Here is a 19348-nt window from a genome sequence, read left to right on the forward strand (position 1 = left end):
TATGTTAGGATCTAATGTAAGCAATGAGCAGGAAGGCGGCTATATCGTTACACGAAGGCGTCGTACCGCCCATAGGTACTTAATATATGTCCTCAAGTGCAAGAGTGCTACAGTACGTTGCTTATTTAAATCTAATTGGCTACCTACCTAGACATGTTTTACTATTCCTACCTATGTGGCATATCTTGAGTCTTTTTGAATAATATAAGCAGGCTGCATACTGTACTCCCGCACTTGAGGACGTACATGTAGCGGTAAGTTTATTACTTGGATATGTCTCATGGCAAAAGTTATTCATACGATATGACAACTGATTGGATCACAGTATTGTCACGAGGTGGAACCAAACAGCATGGAAACAACTTTGTTGTTCCGCAAGGAACTCTAACTACCTAAGAAGTTCTACGTCTATGCAAATCATGTTCTTTGTTCTAGATGTTTCATGAATCCTGGCAAGTATTTGTCTCGGAGCCTCCGGAAGCATAGGTGCCTAGGTGGCGAAGGCAGCCGTCTACGTAACATCCGGTCGACTACAGAAGGATTCAATGCGCACATATATATTAATCTATACATTAATCTATATTAATCATTACGGTATGTTATTGCGCCAACGGAACGAGATATCGGATCCTGTCCTTTAGATACCTAAATTACCTAACCTAATGCGAGAACTGGTTCACCGGTATAGCAACACCAAACAACCCCTGTCTCTATTAGAACTCTTGGTGAGACATACTCTGCTGCCAGAAGCCACTTGAGTGCAAATCTGAAAATTAGGTATTTAGAAATTGTTATATAGGTACCTAGGTAAATAATACGAGTTCTTGTGAGAAATTTAGGGATATCGTAGCTGAATTGGGGGAAACTAAAAACATGTACCTCTCTGGGTATGTAGTTAAAGGGCTCCTCTTGTTACAGTGTACAGGGCTAGTCTAGCGGCTAGGAATATAGGTAGTATAGTAAAAAGCCACTAGCATAAGTACGTTGTAATAGTAAGCCTAGGCAGAATAGACCCATACTAGTTTAGCATTCTCAAGATAGCTTCAATCTGCAAGTCTTTCCTAATACATGATCTTGCCGCTTGGAGCAACACGTTTCAATAACCCCAGTGTTGGCATTATAATATTCCCTATACTCCTAAACCTGTACTCAAGTATCCCTCGCCCTATAACTACCCCAAAACTCCAAAAGTCATAATGATAGCGTCAATAGTATGATACGCTACATATGGTAGACCCATGCTCAGTCTCCCGTAAGCAATGATGAACTTAGACATATCTTCAGATATACCGTCTCTACGTTCCAGGATTTTCCCCGCGTCACCTAACAGCATATCTGACCTATAGTCGAATTCACGGCCCCATCCAGGCTTCTTGTTATCATCGAGCAATTGTCGATGCCAGAGACTGTGGAGGTCACGTATGATAGGACCTAAGTCTTCACTTACGCCTAAAGGTTGCTTCTTAACCAGTTGCGTTGAACCATCTTCCACCATGTCATACCATAGGTGGAAAAACTTATTGGTGGGAGATACAGGCAGCTGAGACCGTGTACCAGCCCTCCTAAGCCCACATATTAGGGGCTCGGCGATGCCGGCTTCGGTCACTTGAGACTTCGCCATATCATAGATTTTCCAAGTCCTAGAGTTGCAACGTTAGAAGGATCCGTTAAGCTCTCGCGCGACGAAACAGCCGAAACTTCCATAGAGGTAGGAGGTGTTGAAGATTTAAATTGATTAATATACGGTATAAGAGAGGTACCTCCGCAAGGATATCAAAATGTAGATTATAATAATTAACACAACTTACCATTCCCAGAACTGGGGGTACTTATTGATATACAGCTCGAGAGTTTCGAAAATACGTCGGTGACGGGCCCGACAGAAACTGTATGCCGGTGAGGTTGATGAGACGCGCCCATCCTCACGATTGTGCATTCGTGCTCGGTGATGGCCCCTGAAAACTTCGCAGAGCATAGACGATAAAATAGTAGATGTGGTTTGCATGCTTTGGTTGATCTTGTCAAAAGGAGGGTATAGAAGACGAAGTAGGTTTCGTGTCTCTCCAGTCATAATATCGGTATGGAGATCCATTATATCGTTCGCTACGGCACTGCCGAGGATTGAATCCATACCTTCGTTGTCGAGCCATGCAGCACCATCCCGGCGCATATATGCGGTACCAGTAGTGTCCAAAGCGCGGGCCGCGATGATCAGATCATAGTCCAGCCCATGTTCAATAAAAGCTTTTCTAGGAGTCTTAAAACACCTGACGTTCTCGCAGCCATTGATGGCCTGGAGATAGCCAAGCGCAATTCGCCAGAAGCAACGATCTTCGCCGGATTTAGTGTCGTCAAGATACGGCACGGATGCCCGCGCTAAAGTTTCGAAAGCGTCTATGCGATTCTTAAATTCATTATTCCCCTTGACCTGTAGCATTAAACCAATTAGCGGAGCCCATGGCTGGTGTTCACCAAGAAGCGCTTCCGTTAAGAAGTTAAAGATTCTCGATATAGGAACCATTAGTTATATACTAAGTGCCTATTTGTTCGGATACGCTCACAAACAGAAGGTCTCTTTAGAGGGATTAAAGAAAAGGACGATATCCTTACCCAGTCTATACCGGTCAAGGCAGAATACACATAGTCCTCTCTGCTAGTAACCGGCTCAAAGGTAAAAGATTGGCACATCAGCAGGTAAAAGGGAAACTGGACGATAATAGGGGGGTCACATTCAAGGCCTGTAAGTAGCCTTCCCCACGAAATGAAGTGGTCGTCTCTCCCGGCCCTTGATGTATGGAGTTGAATTGATAGTTCCATCGGGTCATCAGTAGCATCTGCAGCTAAAACAATGGCAGCACCAACTTCTAGAGTACATTGGTATGTCAGCTCAATCACGTCAAGGTCATGCAAGCCGGAGCTGGATTCTCTCTCCTTTTCAAGCAAGTTGTGGAATTCGGCCGCAAACGGTTCAATAAGTTCTAGAACTTCGCTCGTTGGCTGATAGTTAGCCAAGGTATTTCTGGCCCATGGGGCAACTTCAGTTGTCAAGGGATATGTCCCAATGTGTCTCTGTGTCGATGACTGCGGAGGGCATGACTGCAATTTATTGCTTAGCCACACCCGCCCTGACGAAGTATGGCACAGCTTGTTTATATCATTATCGACAGGGGCGGCACTATCTTCGCATTTATCATGAGTCTTCAAGTTGTCGTCCACACCACTGTCCTTGAGGGCAGCCTGTCCACATAATCAGAAAGACTTTCACAAAGATAAGTTAACCTTGTGATTATACCATTGCACCCCCTGTATACCTCATCTTTCGTGCATTTATCGCAATAGTGGTCGTCATCATGATGGATTCTTCACAGACTTTGTGTACAAATATAAATCAGTCGACGTAGATTTGGTCAAAACAACAGATCATTAATGATATAGTTATTCTTCAGATAACTTTGCTCTTTTTTAACATATGCAACATACATTCTTATGTAGATCGATTACCTTCAACGCCCTGTTGAACACAGCACCACGGTCAGTAAACATACACGTAGTACAGGTAGCATCCGATTGCCCCAACAGAGCTGCGATCCTACTACTTGCTTGCATCGTCACGCAGGCCGATCAGGGAACATTCGTTGCGAGCTAATGAGCGAGAATTCCCTGGAATAGCTATGTGCTTAATCTGACTGGTGAGCCGGGTAGTCGTACTATAGCTCAATAGTCCATCTTCGGCAGCACAGTACAAGCCTGAACACACTTATAATTAGCCCGTATCATCTCATCAAGTAAGTATATTAAGCCCTTGCAGGAAGTCGTCGAGTGCCACTAATTCCTATCCGTGCAACCTTCATCCTAATATCTACAGGTTACGCGCATCTCATCTCTAGCCGACGCCAAAATCTTACTTGTCTTACGTACTACCTATGTCTCAGTCCTAGGCCGGGTTCTCGCGCCACTGGGGCTGCTTATCTTAGTCGAGTGCTCGAGTTCAATCTTCTTGGCCACGACCTAAGGCTGTGCGTACATACTAGAAGTATCATTTATATTACATGTCCCATCTGGGGTTACGATAGGTACGAAGGATCAGACACTCTCCCTTTCTTTCCTAATCCGCGGATAGATGGAATACCTACGTACGTTATAGATATAGCGTATCTCGAGTTAGTTATCTTAATTATTGCGATCAAAGGAGTGGCTTAAGTCCTTAAACAAAAGCGAAAAGTAAAGCCTCCCAGATAACATGCTATAGAGATATTCTAAGTTCTTTGGAACACTATTGTGTTATTCCAATGGCCCCTTCACTCCTCTTTCTACTACTAGTTGCCATTGGTTTCTTTTACAGACTCTCTATAATCATATATCGCCTTTTTTTTCATCCCTTATCTAGATTCCCTGGTCCCAAGCTTGCTGCAGCTACTGGGCTTTATGAGTTTTATTTTGACTTCCTAGTACAACCCGGAGGTCAATTCTCATTTCAGCTCAACAGACTGCATCATATTTATGGTAAGGGAGCATCTTGTGCCACGAAATAAATCGTTTAATGAGATAATTAGGTCCCGTAGTCCGTATCACCCCCCACGAGATCCATATTAAAGACTCCTCATGGATTAACATTCTTTATGTGAATACCCGGCACGTAAGTACGGGAGTCACAGACGATAGCGCAGCTCAAGCATACTTATACCATCCAGGATATTCGTGACAAATACCCACCGGCGGCTCATATGGCAGGAATAACAGAAGGCAGTAAGTTAACTGAACTGGCCAGTGACTTATTGATTACTAACTTTCATATATAGCCTTTGGTACAGTTGCCCATAGCATTCACCAAAGACGACGCAACGTATTAAGCCCTTACTTTTCCAAGACAGTAATTGCCCAATCCGAGACTTTACTTTATGACAACGTGGATAAACTTCTGAGTCGTATAGATGAAGACATATCTCAAGATAATACTGCCGAACTGCGATTGAATTTCCTTACAATGATGACTGACAATTTAATGGCATATTGCTTCGGAGAAGATAATAGTTGGAATCTCCATGAGAATCGTACCCGGGCCGAAAATTGGTTAAAAACAATACTCGCCATGACAAGCCAAATTCACATTCTTAAGCGGATTAGTTGGGCTGCCCCTTTAGCTCTAAAGTTCCCAGTCTGGCTTTTAGAGATAATGTTTCCTAATATGGCCAAAGTCGTGGTATTACGTCACGTATGGAATTGCTTTATGCGCCCAATTATGCTTCTCATGCTAATTATATATTACGGTAGAATATGAGCAAACTTTCATTTACGGCCATTCAGGCATTCAATCGGTCTACAAGGGATACCAAACCTGCGGCACAGCCTTCTAGTCTCCCACAGAGAAGATTTGCAACTATATTTGATAGCATATTAGCAAGCAAGACACTCTGTGCTTCGGATAAGCTCCCTGAACGTATGGGCCAAGAAGGCTTTGAAATTATTCTAGCAGGGGCAGAGACGACAAGCCAAACTCTAGCAACGGCAGCATACAATATATTAACCAACCCCGACAGCGTTCTCTCGAGGCTTCAAGCGGAGCTCAACGAGGCAATGCCGGATCCGAATTCTAGGCTTCCTTTGAAGCTGCTAGAAAACTTACCATGGCTTGTAAGACACAATTACAGTACGCCACAAGGGTCTACTAACGCAAATATTTCAGACTGCAGTCATTAAGGAGAGCCTTCGTGTCCAAGCAATAATAACTTCACGGCTACCAGTGATCTCTCCAGAGAAACCTCTCCACTACAAGGACTGGATATTTCCTGTTGGTGTGAGTGAATTTTATAGGCTTCTTCCCCATCACCTAATTTATTATACTTCTTTAGAAGGTCACTTGCTCTAACTACCTTTCTACTTCCTATTATCGCCGCTTTCACTATTTCAAGGCCGACTGTGGCGGGCTAATTAGAAATATGGTGATTATAGACCCCTGTTGGCATGTCACTGCGCGACGTTTTGTTAGATCCCGACGTCTTTGATGAGCCAGACAAGTTCCTACCCGAACGCTGGCTATCATCAAATCCAAATCCCGAAAGGCTTGACCGTTACTTTGTACCATTCAGCCGTGGAAGTCGCATGTGCCTTGGCATGAAGTAAGTCGATGCCATCCTGCCTAAAAACATAGCCAAGTATACCACTAAGATAGGTACCTAATTAACGAATGTGTTTGTAGTCTTGCAATGGCAAATTTGTATATCACCTTAGCGGTTATGTTTCGGCGACATAACTTTAAGTTGCATGATACAAACTGGGCTCGGGATATTCAAATTGTGCGGGAAGACTTCATTGGTGAAGTATCAAAAGACTCTAAAGGGGTTCGAATTAAATATGCGTGATATCTTAGAATATATTCCCTTTCTATGTAATATGCATGATTTGTTAGCAACCTGTATGAAACATTGGAAATATTTTTCTACTGGACTTTCCCATAAAAATATCGCCTATAGTTGCCTCCGCTCAGATTATGATTCTACTAATCATTTTAGTAATAATATGAATGTTCTTGATCATGTATCAATCTTTAGCAAGACCTTTAGCTTTAATACAATATAAATCATTTTATTTACGTATATGCGAGTGTCATCTGACTTACATTAAGTACCTAGGTAGTCAAGTCGATCGCGCAAGTTGACTATTGATGCTTCATGGTTCGATCTTACATTATGCCCGACTTGAACAACTGCAATAAAATAACACTCTGAAGTCAAAACTAAACCCCCAGTGCTAATTTCCATCGTAGTACCAGCACAGAACTAGGTAGTATGCATCTTCCCCTTCATCATACTCCTATTCTACCGATTCTATCTCTTTGTTACATCTCCGCGAGTAGCAGACAAGAGCTGATCCGCAGCCATTCCTAGCAACGTCTTCCGTGTCATCTGCAAAATAGCTTGTGACCAATAGGGGTATACAATAGCGCTCCTGCTGCTAGAAGCTGCATGCAGTAACACTGTCTCGGCTAGTGCCCGCTGTGCAGAACGGTGGAACAACAATTTCTCCTTATGACCGACAGCTACATCGCCGATATGGCACGAAACAACGTTAACGCCGTCTTGAGAAAGGCATTCATACTCCCTGTGCGAATAACACGGCTGTGTCCCATAGCCGCTACCAGGCATCGAAGAAGCCACGTTGATAATCAGCGCAGGCGTATTCCGCTTAAGAAGTGATATCAACACAGCCTTCAACTGCGGTAAGACTATGCCACCAGCATCGCCAACACAATCAATCAGCAGAGTCAAATTCGCACCCTCCAGCGACCCCCCTACCCTCGCCACAAACCCCTCCACCGCATCGCCCTGTGCGTCCGTATCTACAACCACAACGCGATATTTATTCTGCGGGTTTGCCCTCAGAAGCTGCGCTCGGAAAGCTAGCAGTCTGTGCATCGTAACTTTTCCGCCGCGGCAGCCAGGCCCAGTGCCGTACAGAACGATGTTGAACCCGCGCGCAGCCAGCCCGAAGCACAGCTCCCGAGCGATAGGCTCCTGCCCAGCGCCCGCAACGAATGCCCACGCCGGCTTCCCCCGCGCGGCGTGTAGGAACCGTGTCAGCGGTGCGTCGTTGGCCATCCAGAGTCGCACGCGCGGCCAGATCACAGCTAAGATCTCGCAGGCGGCGCAGAGGGCGGCGCCGGGGCCGAATAGAGAGAATAGGGACGTTATGATGCCCATTCCTATGGACCGAAAATGTGGAAGGGGGTATAGTGACGATGGAATATCTCGCCGTCTTATGGGCGAGGCAGGTTAGTTTTCTCTCAGAGATAAGAGGGAATGGGGGAAGGCGAAGATTTAGCAGACAAAAAACGACCACGGCGGCTCGAATATTCTTTAAACCCGCCGGAATACCTTCAGTACCGGTTTTGGGCGACATCTATAGATTAAGGCATGAGTTAAAAGGGGCATTCTAAGAAACTATCGTAGCATAGCGCCGAGTCACTTGTGAGTTCCTGAAATATGAGCTTTAGATAGGTAATTTACCAATTCATCCTATGAATTGTAAAGATAATAGCACATAGAACGAAGAATGTGATAATGTGAACAAATGGAATATAGTATTAATTAAAAGATCGAATAATAGTAGGTCGTAATCATTAGAAGTCATAAGCACATCACATCGTGTCTGTCGTAATACATCCGTTTCCCCATTGGGTATCATCAACTCCGACTAAACAAGATTGGTACATCCATGCTCCTGTGGTCTTGCATTGAATACAAGGTGCCACCCACACTAGAGGTACTCTTCCCAAACAACCCCTCTCGAAATCTCGAGCTGCTGAGGAAACTCCCAGCGCCGAAACTCTTTTTTAGGCCCGGCAACACCCCTCTTGCCGAAGCCGCTATTACTGGAAGAAAATTCGCGACCTAGCCGACTAAGCACAAGCTCTTTGGCCCTCTTTAAGGCACTTGTCTGAAACTCGGCATCCTCAGCTACACGCCTCTGCGCTTCTTCCGCTTCAATATCACGTTGTACGCCGTGATTTCGGAGCATAGCTCCGCAATGGGGTCATAAACGTGAGGTTCTAATAATACAGGCATGCTAGGTGCTGTGCTAAGAATAGGTGCCGATATGTCCATCGGTGTAGTGGTAGGTGTACTAGGGCGGAAATACTCATCGACGACTGAGTCTGAGTCATCAACAGGTGAGTGTGTGAGCTCCGGCTCGGATCCCGAGTTAGTGAGCTGCGATACTTCACCAAACAGACGGCGCGACGAGGTTGAATAAATGCTCTCAACTTCGCCAAACAAGCGATGTTGAGAGCTTTGTGGCGAGATAGATAAATGTAGCGGATGGTGAGGATATTCAAAGGACTCATCCGAGGGCCGACGGCTTTGGTCAAAACCATGAATTTCTGGCTGCCTTTCAAAGGATTCTTGGGGTTTCTGATGTCGGTGGCGGCGATGACGACGATGTTCATCACTAGGCTGGTCAATAGAATCTTTAGAAGGTTGCCGGTGATGATGACGTGAATGAAACTCGTGTTTATCATCTTCACGAGATTCGTTCTTATCCTTTCTTCTGCGACGACGCTTTGTGACTTTACGCTTCTTAAGCTTGTTTGGAAACGAAAGACTAGCTTGCCTGGCAGCCTCTAGGTCAGAAGGAAGATCAAATTCATCATTTTGTTCCGCTGATTCATCATCATCTTCCTCGTCGCCATTTAGATCAACATCTAAAAGCTTTTGCGACGCTGCCGAAACAGCTGGCGAGTCACCTGATAGATCATCTATAAAATTGTCTGATAGGTCCGGTGAAGGAGCGCTTGCATCTTCAGTAATAGTAGCCATTGACTGTCGAATCCAGCGGCTACCACGAGACGATTTGTTCAATAAAGGTCCTAGTGCATCATCCCAGCTATCATCATTAATTAAAACAACATTCTCAAAATCGAACTCGCGTACACTGTGTCGATGCGCTGCGATCAATTCCGCCACCTGTGACGAGTTCATGGTGGCATTCCGAATGGCCATAAAACGTAATTTACGGAATACAATAGGTTTCCTAGAGGGCGCTGGAGGTAAAGGTACATGGGCGAAGTAACCTCATTGAAAAGTTTCTGTGAACTCCGAGGCGGCGCAAACAACGGGTCAGCCGCAAGTGACAATGGGCATGGACCCTTTCGGCCTAGCCAATTAAACGTTAATTTTTCTAGATTCGTTGAAAAGTCGCGTATATAATCGTCAATCATCTTTAGATGATCAAGTCCGGGTGAAGGACCATAGAAATCCCAAGCTTCTACCGAAATATTTAACTTCCGAATCTGCTTCCACCGAGCAGCTGATGGTAGACAGCCGAACCCTATAACATGTCGCAAGTAGATAAAGGCGGAGGGATGGACGGAGGATAACGAAAGCTTTGTGAGCTTTCTCATCGGCGCCCGCTCCAATGATATACGGAGGCTAATAAGCGCATAGTCCACAATATCCCTTCGGTATCTCTCCTTGGGATTCTGACCAGGCGTCTTGATAGTGAGATGTCTCATATTCGGTAAGTGCTTCATCGCATTGATGAAAGACGGGACATTAGATGCGGCGTGGAACAGTGGCGGATATTGTTGTGTAAGAATCTCACCAAGTCCAGAGTTGGCGAACTTAGGTCTTTCCAGAACAGACGCCATCGAAGTATGAGGCTTGTAAAGGAAACTGATCTCACGACCAGTATCAGGGTGAACCAGTGGCGGTAAGAAAGTAGCCTCTGAGTGTGGGAAATAAAAGGTAAGATGTTCTATATGCTGGCCTACTCTCGACAGCGCTTCTATTCTACTCTGTCGAGTGAAGGTACTAGAAGTAAAGGTCAAGTGGGTTCGTAGAAATAGTCGTTTGGTAACAAGATTGCAGCATGCTGACGATGAGAGTCGAACATTGCAGATATCTTCTTTTGGTAATAATTGGAAGAGCTTCTCACGGATAGCCTCCTTCTGCCACAGGCAATAGAATGCTTGCGGTCCTGTTGCCATAGCTCTAGCATGTCGCTAAGGCAAATGTTATTGAGGGGGGGGGTGTTAGTTCGAGGAGCCCTGATAGCGGGCTATAGTCACGAAGATGGTATGGGCACTTGAAAAGTTATACAACTGAAGTCGGATCAGAAGTATATATGTAAGTGGTTAATAAGTAGGACGATATTGAATAATAATAGATGGTCTAAATATATGATAGTAGAGCTACACTGCGAGTATGAGACGGTAAAATGAGGTTATTCGCAGTTATAGCAACAGCATTAACTGAATTAGATATAATCCAGTCACTCAAAGTTGACACTTGATATTCTGAAATATAAGAAAGTCGGTCGCAACCCAACCGGGACCGTGAAGGCCTGAGGCGCATGTTATACCAGTTCGACATATTCCCCCCGGTTCAGAAAACTTTTCGTGCTACCTCTCGACTTCATCGGCATAGTCTCTCCAAATTTACTAAGATAGTCCACGAACGTCAGAAAAGTCGGACTGGTTGGGAATGGTTGGCAAGTGAGTCATTCTCACGACTTTAGTGCATTTGCAAATCTGCACGTCGCCATGCAGCCGTGGAGCTCAGAGAAGTCGGAAACGGAGCAAATGACAGACGCGATAGTTATGGTAAAGCGCGATGCGAGAAATGACTGGTCCGTTAAGAAGTGACCTGCATGGTGCTAGATGCAATTCAGCTGCAACACAGTCTCACCATCCAAACATTTCATCCAGTGGGAGACATTGAAACATTGTGGGGGAAGAAAAGACTCAGAAGAAGCGCCCGGTTGTGGGTCTTTGATAAACGAAACGGATGCTAGAAGAACCCGGTAACTTCCTTATAGCCAATAGTAACTTCCTTTTCAAATTTTCAGTGGCTGGTGATCCCTGTTACTTCCCTGTAGCCTCGCTGTAACCTCCCTGGACGTACTGGATGCAGCGCGCTTGGCTTCTAATGCACACACGAATCGGACACGAAATAGACGCGATTCCCGTACACGTGGATTCCATACATAAAAGCTTCTAAGCGCTCCCGACAACAAAGCTGCACTAATTAATAAGGTTTCCATTTTACGATGGGCTACGAGAGTTCGAAGGTTTTTAAAGATCAACGATATTTAACCAATTACCGGTGGAAATGTTAGACTATAACTTCGAGTCTCTAGAAGAAAGGACGGCAACTTGAGGTGGGAGAGGTGACACTGATATAAAAACGGCAACTGACTGAACGCGGCTTTCGATACGACGGGACCAAAGCACGAGGTCGCGTTGACCATCCTCCAAGTCTAAGAACTGCAGCCGCCACCAAAGGCTCGAGGTTGATCGCGTCAAATATTAATTCCCGGCCGATCTGTTTCGAAACATTTAACCTGGGATTTATTCCAGAACACATGAACTCCAACTAACCCTACCTTAGCCTATCTCTGCATGAGGGACTCCGGATACCGATGCAAGGAGTCTGCTGAATCTTGGCGAATCAATTTTATTGCCGATATCGCCATTTTACTTCACTCCTATACTGGCAAGTATATCAGTATATACATCCCTTGTCTTGTGAACAAAATGCTCGTGTGTTATCAATATAACAATATCGGATAGTTACTTGATAAAGTAAGAATAAGTTGTGTTCCACTAAGTAAATCCACAGCAAGCCCAGTAGGTAGTAACAAGCTCGCGTACATCAAAGAGCCTGTATGTGTTACCCGAAGAGTGCATGAGTACATTAGGCACATATGTTTAGTGGTTTAGTTTGACTGTCTTATCAACGTCAACCCCCTATAGAGTATATTTCCTGGCCATCGATATTCATTGAGCCAAATGAAGCAAATCCTCTAACCCTTAGGATTATACTATCTTTGCCTTCCAGCTTTGACTCCGGTACCTCGACGCTTAAGTTTAAGGCTATGCAGTGGCGATTTATCTCTCATTTAGATTTATACCACCAATACAGTGTTATGGATAACGATCTAATTATGAGTTAATACGTTTCCTCATGAGTAGTTTGGTTAACTACCTAAGCTAAGTTTCTTTATAAGTGAAAGGGAGGCTTGACTTATATATACTCTTGCTATGTAAGATGCCTCATGCTGTACCTAACATCAGTCCTTTGGCGATTTATCTTAGCACATTTGATTTATCAATAAACAATTTAAAGGGTATGTATTCACTATACCTCCTTTCCTTCTACATGCAAGACCTTTTTCCCCTGATATAAAATGCTTATGACATATCTTTATGTTTCCCCATTCAACAATGCCACTTAGTCTAAAGTGATAACTGTAGTTCATCCACTACATACAATATAAAGCGTATCTCTCAACGAAAGAGACCTGCTTATTTCTTCTAATGTGTATACCTTACTTACTACAGACGTTTCCATGATGAATTATGACTTCAATATATTATACTTCCCCATTGTCTTAATCTTTACAATAAGCAGTCGCTTCTTTTAAACCCTACTTCAAGCCTAGTATCTTTTGATCCAGTCTTGTTGGGCTTAAAAGAGCTTGCCCCGTAATTGTATCCCTTGAAAATACATCCATGTTATTTCTCAAAAAAGAGTCACAACAGGTACTAAACTCTAGCTCACCACGTTAGCTACGACGTGGCTAACCAACTCAGAGGTGAGTCACGCTTCGCTGGCCGCTGTGGAACTTTAGGCTAGGATCCGAGAATCATAGAGTCACGTAGAGGTCATTCTACGAGGATATGAACTCCCTCAAGTATGCCTACTTGGAGGGACTAATTTCTATTTGAAATTAAGACATGTAGTGGGAATACTAGGAGGAATATTACAATCAACATTGAAGCTAGATACAGTAAGTTTCACTGTTTTCTTGATCTAGGAATTCATAGAACTAAAGTCACTAAGCCAGCAATGCTACTGTGTAAATGCAAGATCCGAATTGACTGTCATGTAGCAGTGCTATGGTAATCCATTATACGCCTGTCCCCTCAACCCAGAATTGCTTCCTTGTCACGATAATCCATTTAAGCAGACTCAGTGAACGCATCAGGGAAACGCTTGATGTTCTGCGCAAGGTTACCGTGGTTGGTGAGGAACTGAACGTAGGCACCGTCAACCTTGACACGGCCGGCAGCCTTCTTCTCGAGGTACTCCTCACGTCGGAGAGGAGTGAAGCCCCAGTTCTTGGAGATGATGATCTTTTGTCGGCCAGGGAACTTGTACTGGGATCGTCGAAGAGCCTCAAGAGCGACAGCACGGTCTACGGGAAAAGGTTAATTAACGCATTCTTGTAGTTGCGGCATACGTCATTTTACTTACTAGAATCACGAGTTCGGACACTCAGGATGATCTGACCAATGTTGACACGGGCAACAGTACCGTTGGGCTTACCCCAAGCACCACGCATACCAGTCTGCAGTCTATCGGCACCAGCGCAAGACAACATCTTGTTGATACGGACGACGTGGTAGGGGTGAGCGCGGACACGCATGTGGAAACCTTCCTTTCCGGCAGTCTTGACGAGGTACTTGTTGGCGCAAATGCGGGCAGCTTCAAGAGCTTCGGAGCTCAGCTGTTCGTACTCGTTGGAGACGAGGTGGATGCAGAGAGGGAAGTCATCGACGGTCGCACGCTTTCGGCCAAGATCGAAGATACGGATCTTAGGGTCGGGGACACCACGGTTGAAGCGGGACTTAGGATACGGCTAAGAATTATTGACGTCAGTATGTTTTGACCTATATTTGATCCATATCTAATGAATCGCTCGGGTGTTTCGTGGAAAATAATGTAGTTCATAGTGGAATGTGTAATCGGAAACAGGTAAGGGAATCGCAAGTCATTTGCGATCAACCGGATAAATTTTGAAAATGCGTTTTTTGTGTAAAAAAAATATAATAACTATAGAATTCTTGTAAGGCTCACCTTGTTCTTGCAGTATCGGTAACATCTTGCCGGACGACGCGCCATCTTGAATGATTTTCTCGATCAATTTGTCGTTAGATGAGGGTATGTTGTTGTAGAGAGGAAGATGATGTCGACAAGGAAGCAGAGGGACTGGGGCTCCTTTGAGGTCTGCGGTGAAATTCCTACTTTGATTTCAAAGCAAGAGCGAGTCACATAAGCGGGCGAAGTGGGTTGGTGGCGGGGTATTTTATTGGTCCATTGATTATCAATTCGCCTGAGGAAAAGTGGAGTTAGGGCTAAAACCACGGACCACCAGAATATTCGATGCGGTGCGAGCCTCTAAACGGGTAACCCCACCAGGACTTTTCGCAAAAGATAATTATTTTTTTTGCCTCCTCTTGGTGACTTCCATTCATTCCTAACTACAACATCAACCTAACGTCGTCAACGAATAGTCAATTCATATCTAGCAATCAAGATGGCCCCCAAGAAGAACAAGAAGGATGCGAACAGCATCAACTCGCGTCTTGCGCTTGTTATGAAGTCCGGAAAGGGTACGATCTCTCTACCTAACCGAAAATAAATAAATATGCCATATTTACTGACATTTCCTCTAGTCACTCTCGGCTACAAGTCTACCCTGAAGAGTCTGCGATCTGGCAAGGCCAAGCTAGTCATCATCTCCGGAAACACTCCTCCTCTACGCAAGTCCGAGCTGGAATACTACTCCATGTTGTCCAAGGCCCCGGTTCACCACTTCTCCGGCACCAACGTAAGTTCCTACATCTCTTTGGATCAAGTATAAAAGACATATCAATGCTTTTATATTCTCCGCTTTCTCTTGTCTCTATGGTCAGTAGACGGGTTTATCTTGTCTACGACCCTACCCAGAGAAGAAGCCCTATTGGCTTTGGAGGGTAATTCAGTTGGCTTACTTTTTGGTTGAATATAGATTGAGCTGGGTACTGCCTGCGGTAAACTGTTCCGCTGCTCCACTATGGCCATCATTGATGCTGGTGACTCCGATATCCTTAGCGATCAACAGGCTTAGGTCTAGATAAGGCATCCTCGACGGCGTTGAGGTTCATTGGTTGGGAAAAGGTCATCGTAGTTGGCTGTTCATGAATGATGACGGCTGGTATAATTCCACATTAGGAAGCACATTTGCGAGGCTCCACCTTGAGCTCTTCTAGGTAGCCGATTAGACCAATACTAAATGTCAATACAACCGAAGTTTACGGACTTCGGAAAGAATATAAATGATACCCGGCAATCCCTCTTTCTAGCGCTATAGCTAAGATTTGAATGCTCTGTGATAATCAGTTGTGACCCGAGTAGACGATACTAGTTGGTTACAATATAGTGAACATCTCAAGTATGATGCAAGTCTAGCCTTAGTATCTTGACGAGGTAGTTTTCAACAATGTGAATAAATAGAGATGAAACCTTACCTAATTCACTAAGTCTTCACGCGTAATCCCGTCGGGACAAACGGATATAGCAAAATCATCATATCTAAATAATTTACCAATCCAGTTGGCATAAGGTTTACCTATGTCTAGAAATATCTCGTATTAAGCTTTCGAGAATACCCGTATAAATACTTATAGAATTACATGTAGGTAACCAAGAGTGATATATCAAGGACAATACTAAATAACAATAGGAGGAAGAGTACGAAAGTGAGCATGCTTATACATATAATGAAAATTAACCTCGCCTGACGTCTGGATTTCTTTATCACTTATTCTGATTCGACCACTAAGAAGAAAGAAAAGTCAAGGAAATCCTCAAACGGCAATTGTCGGAGACATATATCATAGCAAGTACAATCACGAAGATACTTTATCAGTCTCCTATTAATGGGACGCGTCCTTTTGATATAAAACATGTTCCACAAGGATCCAGCATCCACACCGTCACTCGTCGCCGAGCGCTAAAGTATTGGGACTTATGTACCTAAGTACATAAGAAACCGCATAAACGCTAATTAAACTTTACAAGCAGAAAGGGGGGTAAAAGGGAAAGAGGACCCAAAAGGAGTTGGAGATATGAACATTTAAAAAGAGCTTCTACAAATATTCTGTAAAGTTGACGTTACTACTTAACTAATACATACTACATACTACATACTGCATACTACATACAAATTACAAACTACGTACAAATCACCTGGTTATATATGTACCTAGGTACATGCTATTTTTACTTTTAATCAGAGACAGAAAAGCCAAGTCAGGATTTGTGATTCCCTGGGAAAAGGTGATCCCGCGTGGCTGAGTCTCGCCTGACTTTAAAGAAGGGCCAAAAAGGGTCAGAAAAGGATAAACCCAGATAGGCTAAGCGCCTTCAATGCTCAACGGTCTAAACCAGCTCTAGCGCGTTAGATCCAAGTCCCCTATTTATACGAAATACAAACGGGAAACGGGGAATTTACCACAGTACATACATACCTACATACATGATACATACAAGCCATACAAGCACTTTGGACAGCGGCTGTCAGTGTCACGTTGTCAATGTTCCGTTGCGAATTCTAACCCAAGAAAGTCTCCCCCGAGACCCAAAGAGTTGTGCATCCCGCGCCACCAATCCACGAACCACAAAACGCATATGAGCCACTCGGACAAAAACAACATAAGGTACGGTCCAAAAATCAACCAGAAACATACCTGCGTCGTCTACCGGCCAACAACGTATTGAGTTTCCGACTTGTCTCATTACTCGCGATTGACCTAGCAACCAACTATCATATTCAATCATACTATATTCTCCAACATTACGTTGAACTTTATATTGTATCTATTGCTTCGGCTTTCGAATATATTGACGAGACAAACCTACCGCAACTCGGCTACCTATAGTAGCATTCCTGTATATACATTCGCCTTTACCCTTTACCCGCGTATCGCCATTAAATCGGACAAATGTCCGCTACACCTAAGAAGCCGCTATCCGCGGCGCAGGGCCGGTCTTCCTCGACCGAGAACACACCTCCGTCGAGGCAGACCCGAGCGTCTACACCGACTTCTTCTACAAATGGTGCAGGAACCACCAACAGCCCCCAGAGAACACGGTCAAACCGAGGCGGTACTCCAATGTCAGCGCGAGCCGCTGCTACGCATAGGACAACCTCGTCGCTGAGTATCTCTAGCACAGTTGGGGATGCTGAGGCTCGCGCCGAGACGGTTGCTCTAATCGAAGACCTAAAGGAACGGTTACAGAAGGCAGATATTGCTTCCGAGCAGCATAAGAAACAAGCAGAGGTTTTACAGACAAGACTCGACGATGCTCTTAAAGAGCAAGCCAAATTAGAAGAAAAGGTGCACGAGAGCGAAGAGCAAATCGAGGCGCTTAGAAATGAGAAACGGGAAGCTGCGAGACAGATGCGCGAGATGGAGGCAATCTATGAGGCCGAACGGAGCTCCATGATGAAAGAGAAGGAAGAGATGGCGAACCGCGAAGAAGAGATGCAAGCTGTGATCAATAGGTTAAAGGAAACTCTCAACCAAAAGAACGCAGAGGACGAAAATCGCCCAACAAGGCAATGTGAGCATCCAAATTGCATGACTTTTACATGCGCAATTGCTAATTCGAGCAACATTACAGCGAGTAATTCATCTCCTAATGTAGAAAATGGGAATTTCGCTCCGCCTTCTTCGATTCAGCGTAGTGATTCCAGGAATAATTCTAAGCTATTACTTCAGAAGGATAAATTGATCGAGTCTCTACGTCTTGAACTCGCAGAGGCTCAGATTAAGCTTGTTGAGTCCGAGAATCAAGGTGGCGGGCGCGTGCACGAAGTTGAACGCCTGCTTATGGAGGCCCGCATGGCTAACGCACGGCTGATGGAAGATAACGAGTCGTATCAGCTACTCCTCCAGGAGAAGACACTCCACGGGGAGTTTGGCAAGGGTGATTTTGGCTACATGAACGTTTCCGCCAACCAAGACGCACTCAATGCTCTTGAAGGTCGATCCAACGCTGGCGACAATCCACCAACTCCGGGGGCTAGTTTAGCTGATGAACTGGGTGCTCTCGGCGGGGATGAGAAGGCTGTTGATGAGGAGACTTTGCGCCGTCTTGAGACTGAACTCCGTGCTGCTAAGGACCAGAATAAAGCCCTTACGTTGTATATTAACAAGATCATCGAGCGGCTCCTCCAACACCAAGAGTTTGAACACATTCTTGACCAATCCTCCGACTTCAAGCCAGGTGCCAATCTACACAAGGACCTCCCACCACCCCCAACAGATTCTCAGGGAGCTTCATTCCTATCACGCGCGAAGTCTATCGCCGCTGGTCCCACGCCTCGGCCAAAGCCTCGACCCATGACTATGTCCGCAGCGCACCAAATCCACGCTGTATCTGCACACACTAACCCGAGACGGCTCCTAGCATTCCCCTCACCGGACTCGGGCGCTCGCAGAGCACAGCACGACGCCTCGGAAGGCCCATGAGCGAGCAACTGACGGGGGCAGCCGGCATCGTGAACGCCATGTACAAGGGCCTGACGGCCCACTATCTCCGACTTTGAGCACGACATCATCATCTGCACGACATTCTCAGACATTCTTCTCACCCGGAGGCCGCTCACATTCGGGCGCCAATGGTAGCTCGGGTAACTTCCCGGGCATGCGCAGCGAAACCAGCAGTGTAAGCGGGGACTCGGCCGCAGAGGGAACAACAGCCACCTCGGCCAGCCAAAGCCCGCCTAGGACTATAAGCAGTATAGCTGAGAAAAGCACCACGCTCGCGGGTAACAAGCCGAGACCGTTGAGGCTTGTTCAGGAAAACAACGAGAAGGAGCGCGCGGAGAATAAGCGTGCGAGTTGGATCGGCTGGGCGAGTAGCGCGTGGGGGAAGAAGGATGAACATGAAAACGTGCGGTAGTGTGGCACGTTGATGAACAATAATGACGAAATTGATGTCGATATCAATATCGATATTGATGTCGAATGGAAACCTCCTAGAAGGGAGGTATGATTAAGAATTGTTATTCAACTACAGAA

At 45.2% G+C, this 19348-nt stretch overlaps 6 protein-coding genes across 6 annotated transcripts; 3 read left to right on the plus strand and 3 right to left on the minus strand.

Moving 5' to 3' along the window:
• Positions 1-5439: 5439 nt before the first annotated feature.
• Positions 5440-6359, plus strand: GL218_05520 (Trichodiene oxygenase; the record flags this gene model as incomplete). Its single annotated transcript, XM_033582186.1, has 4 exons — positions 5440-5631; positions 5684-5794; positions 5950-6116; positions 6197-6359. The coding sequence occupies 4 exons, from the start codon at positions 5440-5442 to the stop codon at positions 6357-6359; spliced, it is 633 nt and encodes a 210-aa protein (XP_033434340.1).
• Positions 6360-6824: 465 nt separating this feature from the next.
• Positions 6825-7697, minus strand: GL218_05521 (NAD(P)-binding protein; the record flags this gene model as incomplete). The annotated part of the gene is made up of 1 exon (XM_033582187.1): positions 6825-7697. One exon carries the CDS (start codon positions 7695-7697, stop codon positions 6825-6827), a length of 873 nt encoding a protein of 290 aa, XP_033434341.1.
• Positions 7698-8453: 756 nt separating this feature from the next.
• GL218_05522 (uncharacterized protein) lies at positions 8454-9473 on the minus strand (the record flags this gene model as incomplete). Its single annotated transcript, XM_033582188.1, has 1 exon — positions 8454-9473. The coding sequence occupies one exon, from the start codon at positions 9471-9473 to the stop codon at positions 8454-8456; it is 1020 nt and encodes a 339-aa protein (XP_033434342.1).
• A 3983-nt stretch (positions 9474-13456) lies between these two features.
• On the minus strand, positions 13457-14399 carry GL218_05523 (60S ribosomal protein L10-A; the record flags this gene model as incomplete). The annotated part of the gene is made up of 3 exons (XM_033582189.1): positions 13457-13692; positions 13752-14136; positions 14355-14399. The coding sequence occupies 3 exons, from the start codon at positions 14397-14399 to the stop codon at positions 13457-13459; spliced, it is 666 nt and encodes a 221-aa protein (XP_033434343.1).
• A 415-nt stretch (positions 14400-14814) lies between these two features.
• Positions 14815-15387, plus strand: GL218_05524 (60S ribosomal protein L30; the record flags this gene model as incomplete). The annotated part of the gene is made up of 3 exons (XM_033582190.1): positions 14815-14890; positions 14954-15108; positions 15289-15387. 3 exons carry the CDS (start codon positions 14815-14817, stop codon positions 15385-15387), a joined length of 330 nt encoding a protein of 109 aa, XP_033434344.1.
• A 1876-nt stretch (positions 15388-17263) lies between these two features.
• Positions 17264-18796, plus strand: GL218_05525 (putative m serotype protein; the record flags this gene model as incomplete). Its single annotated transcript, XM_033582191.1, has 1 exon — positions 17264-18796. One exon carries the CDS (start codon positions 17264-17266, stop codon positions 18794-18796), a length of 1533 nt encoding a protein of 510 aa, XP_033434345.1.
• Positions 18797-19348: the final 552 nt, after the last annotated feature.

This window comes from Daldinia childiae (genome assembly GCF_008694065.1).
Source record: "Daldinia childiae strain JS-1345 chromosome Unknown Scaffold5, whole genome shotgun sequence".
NCBI lineage: Eukaryota > Fungi > Ascomycota > Sordariomycetes > Xylariales > Hypoxylaceae > Daldinia > Daldinia childiae.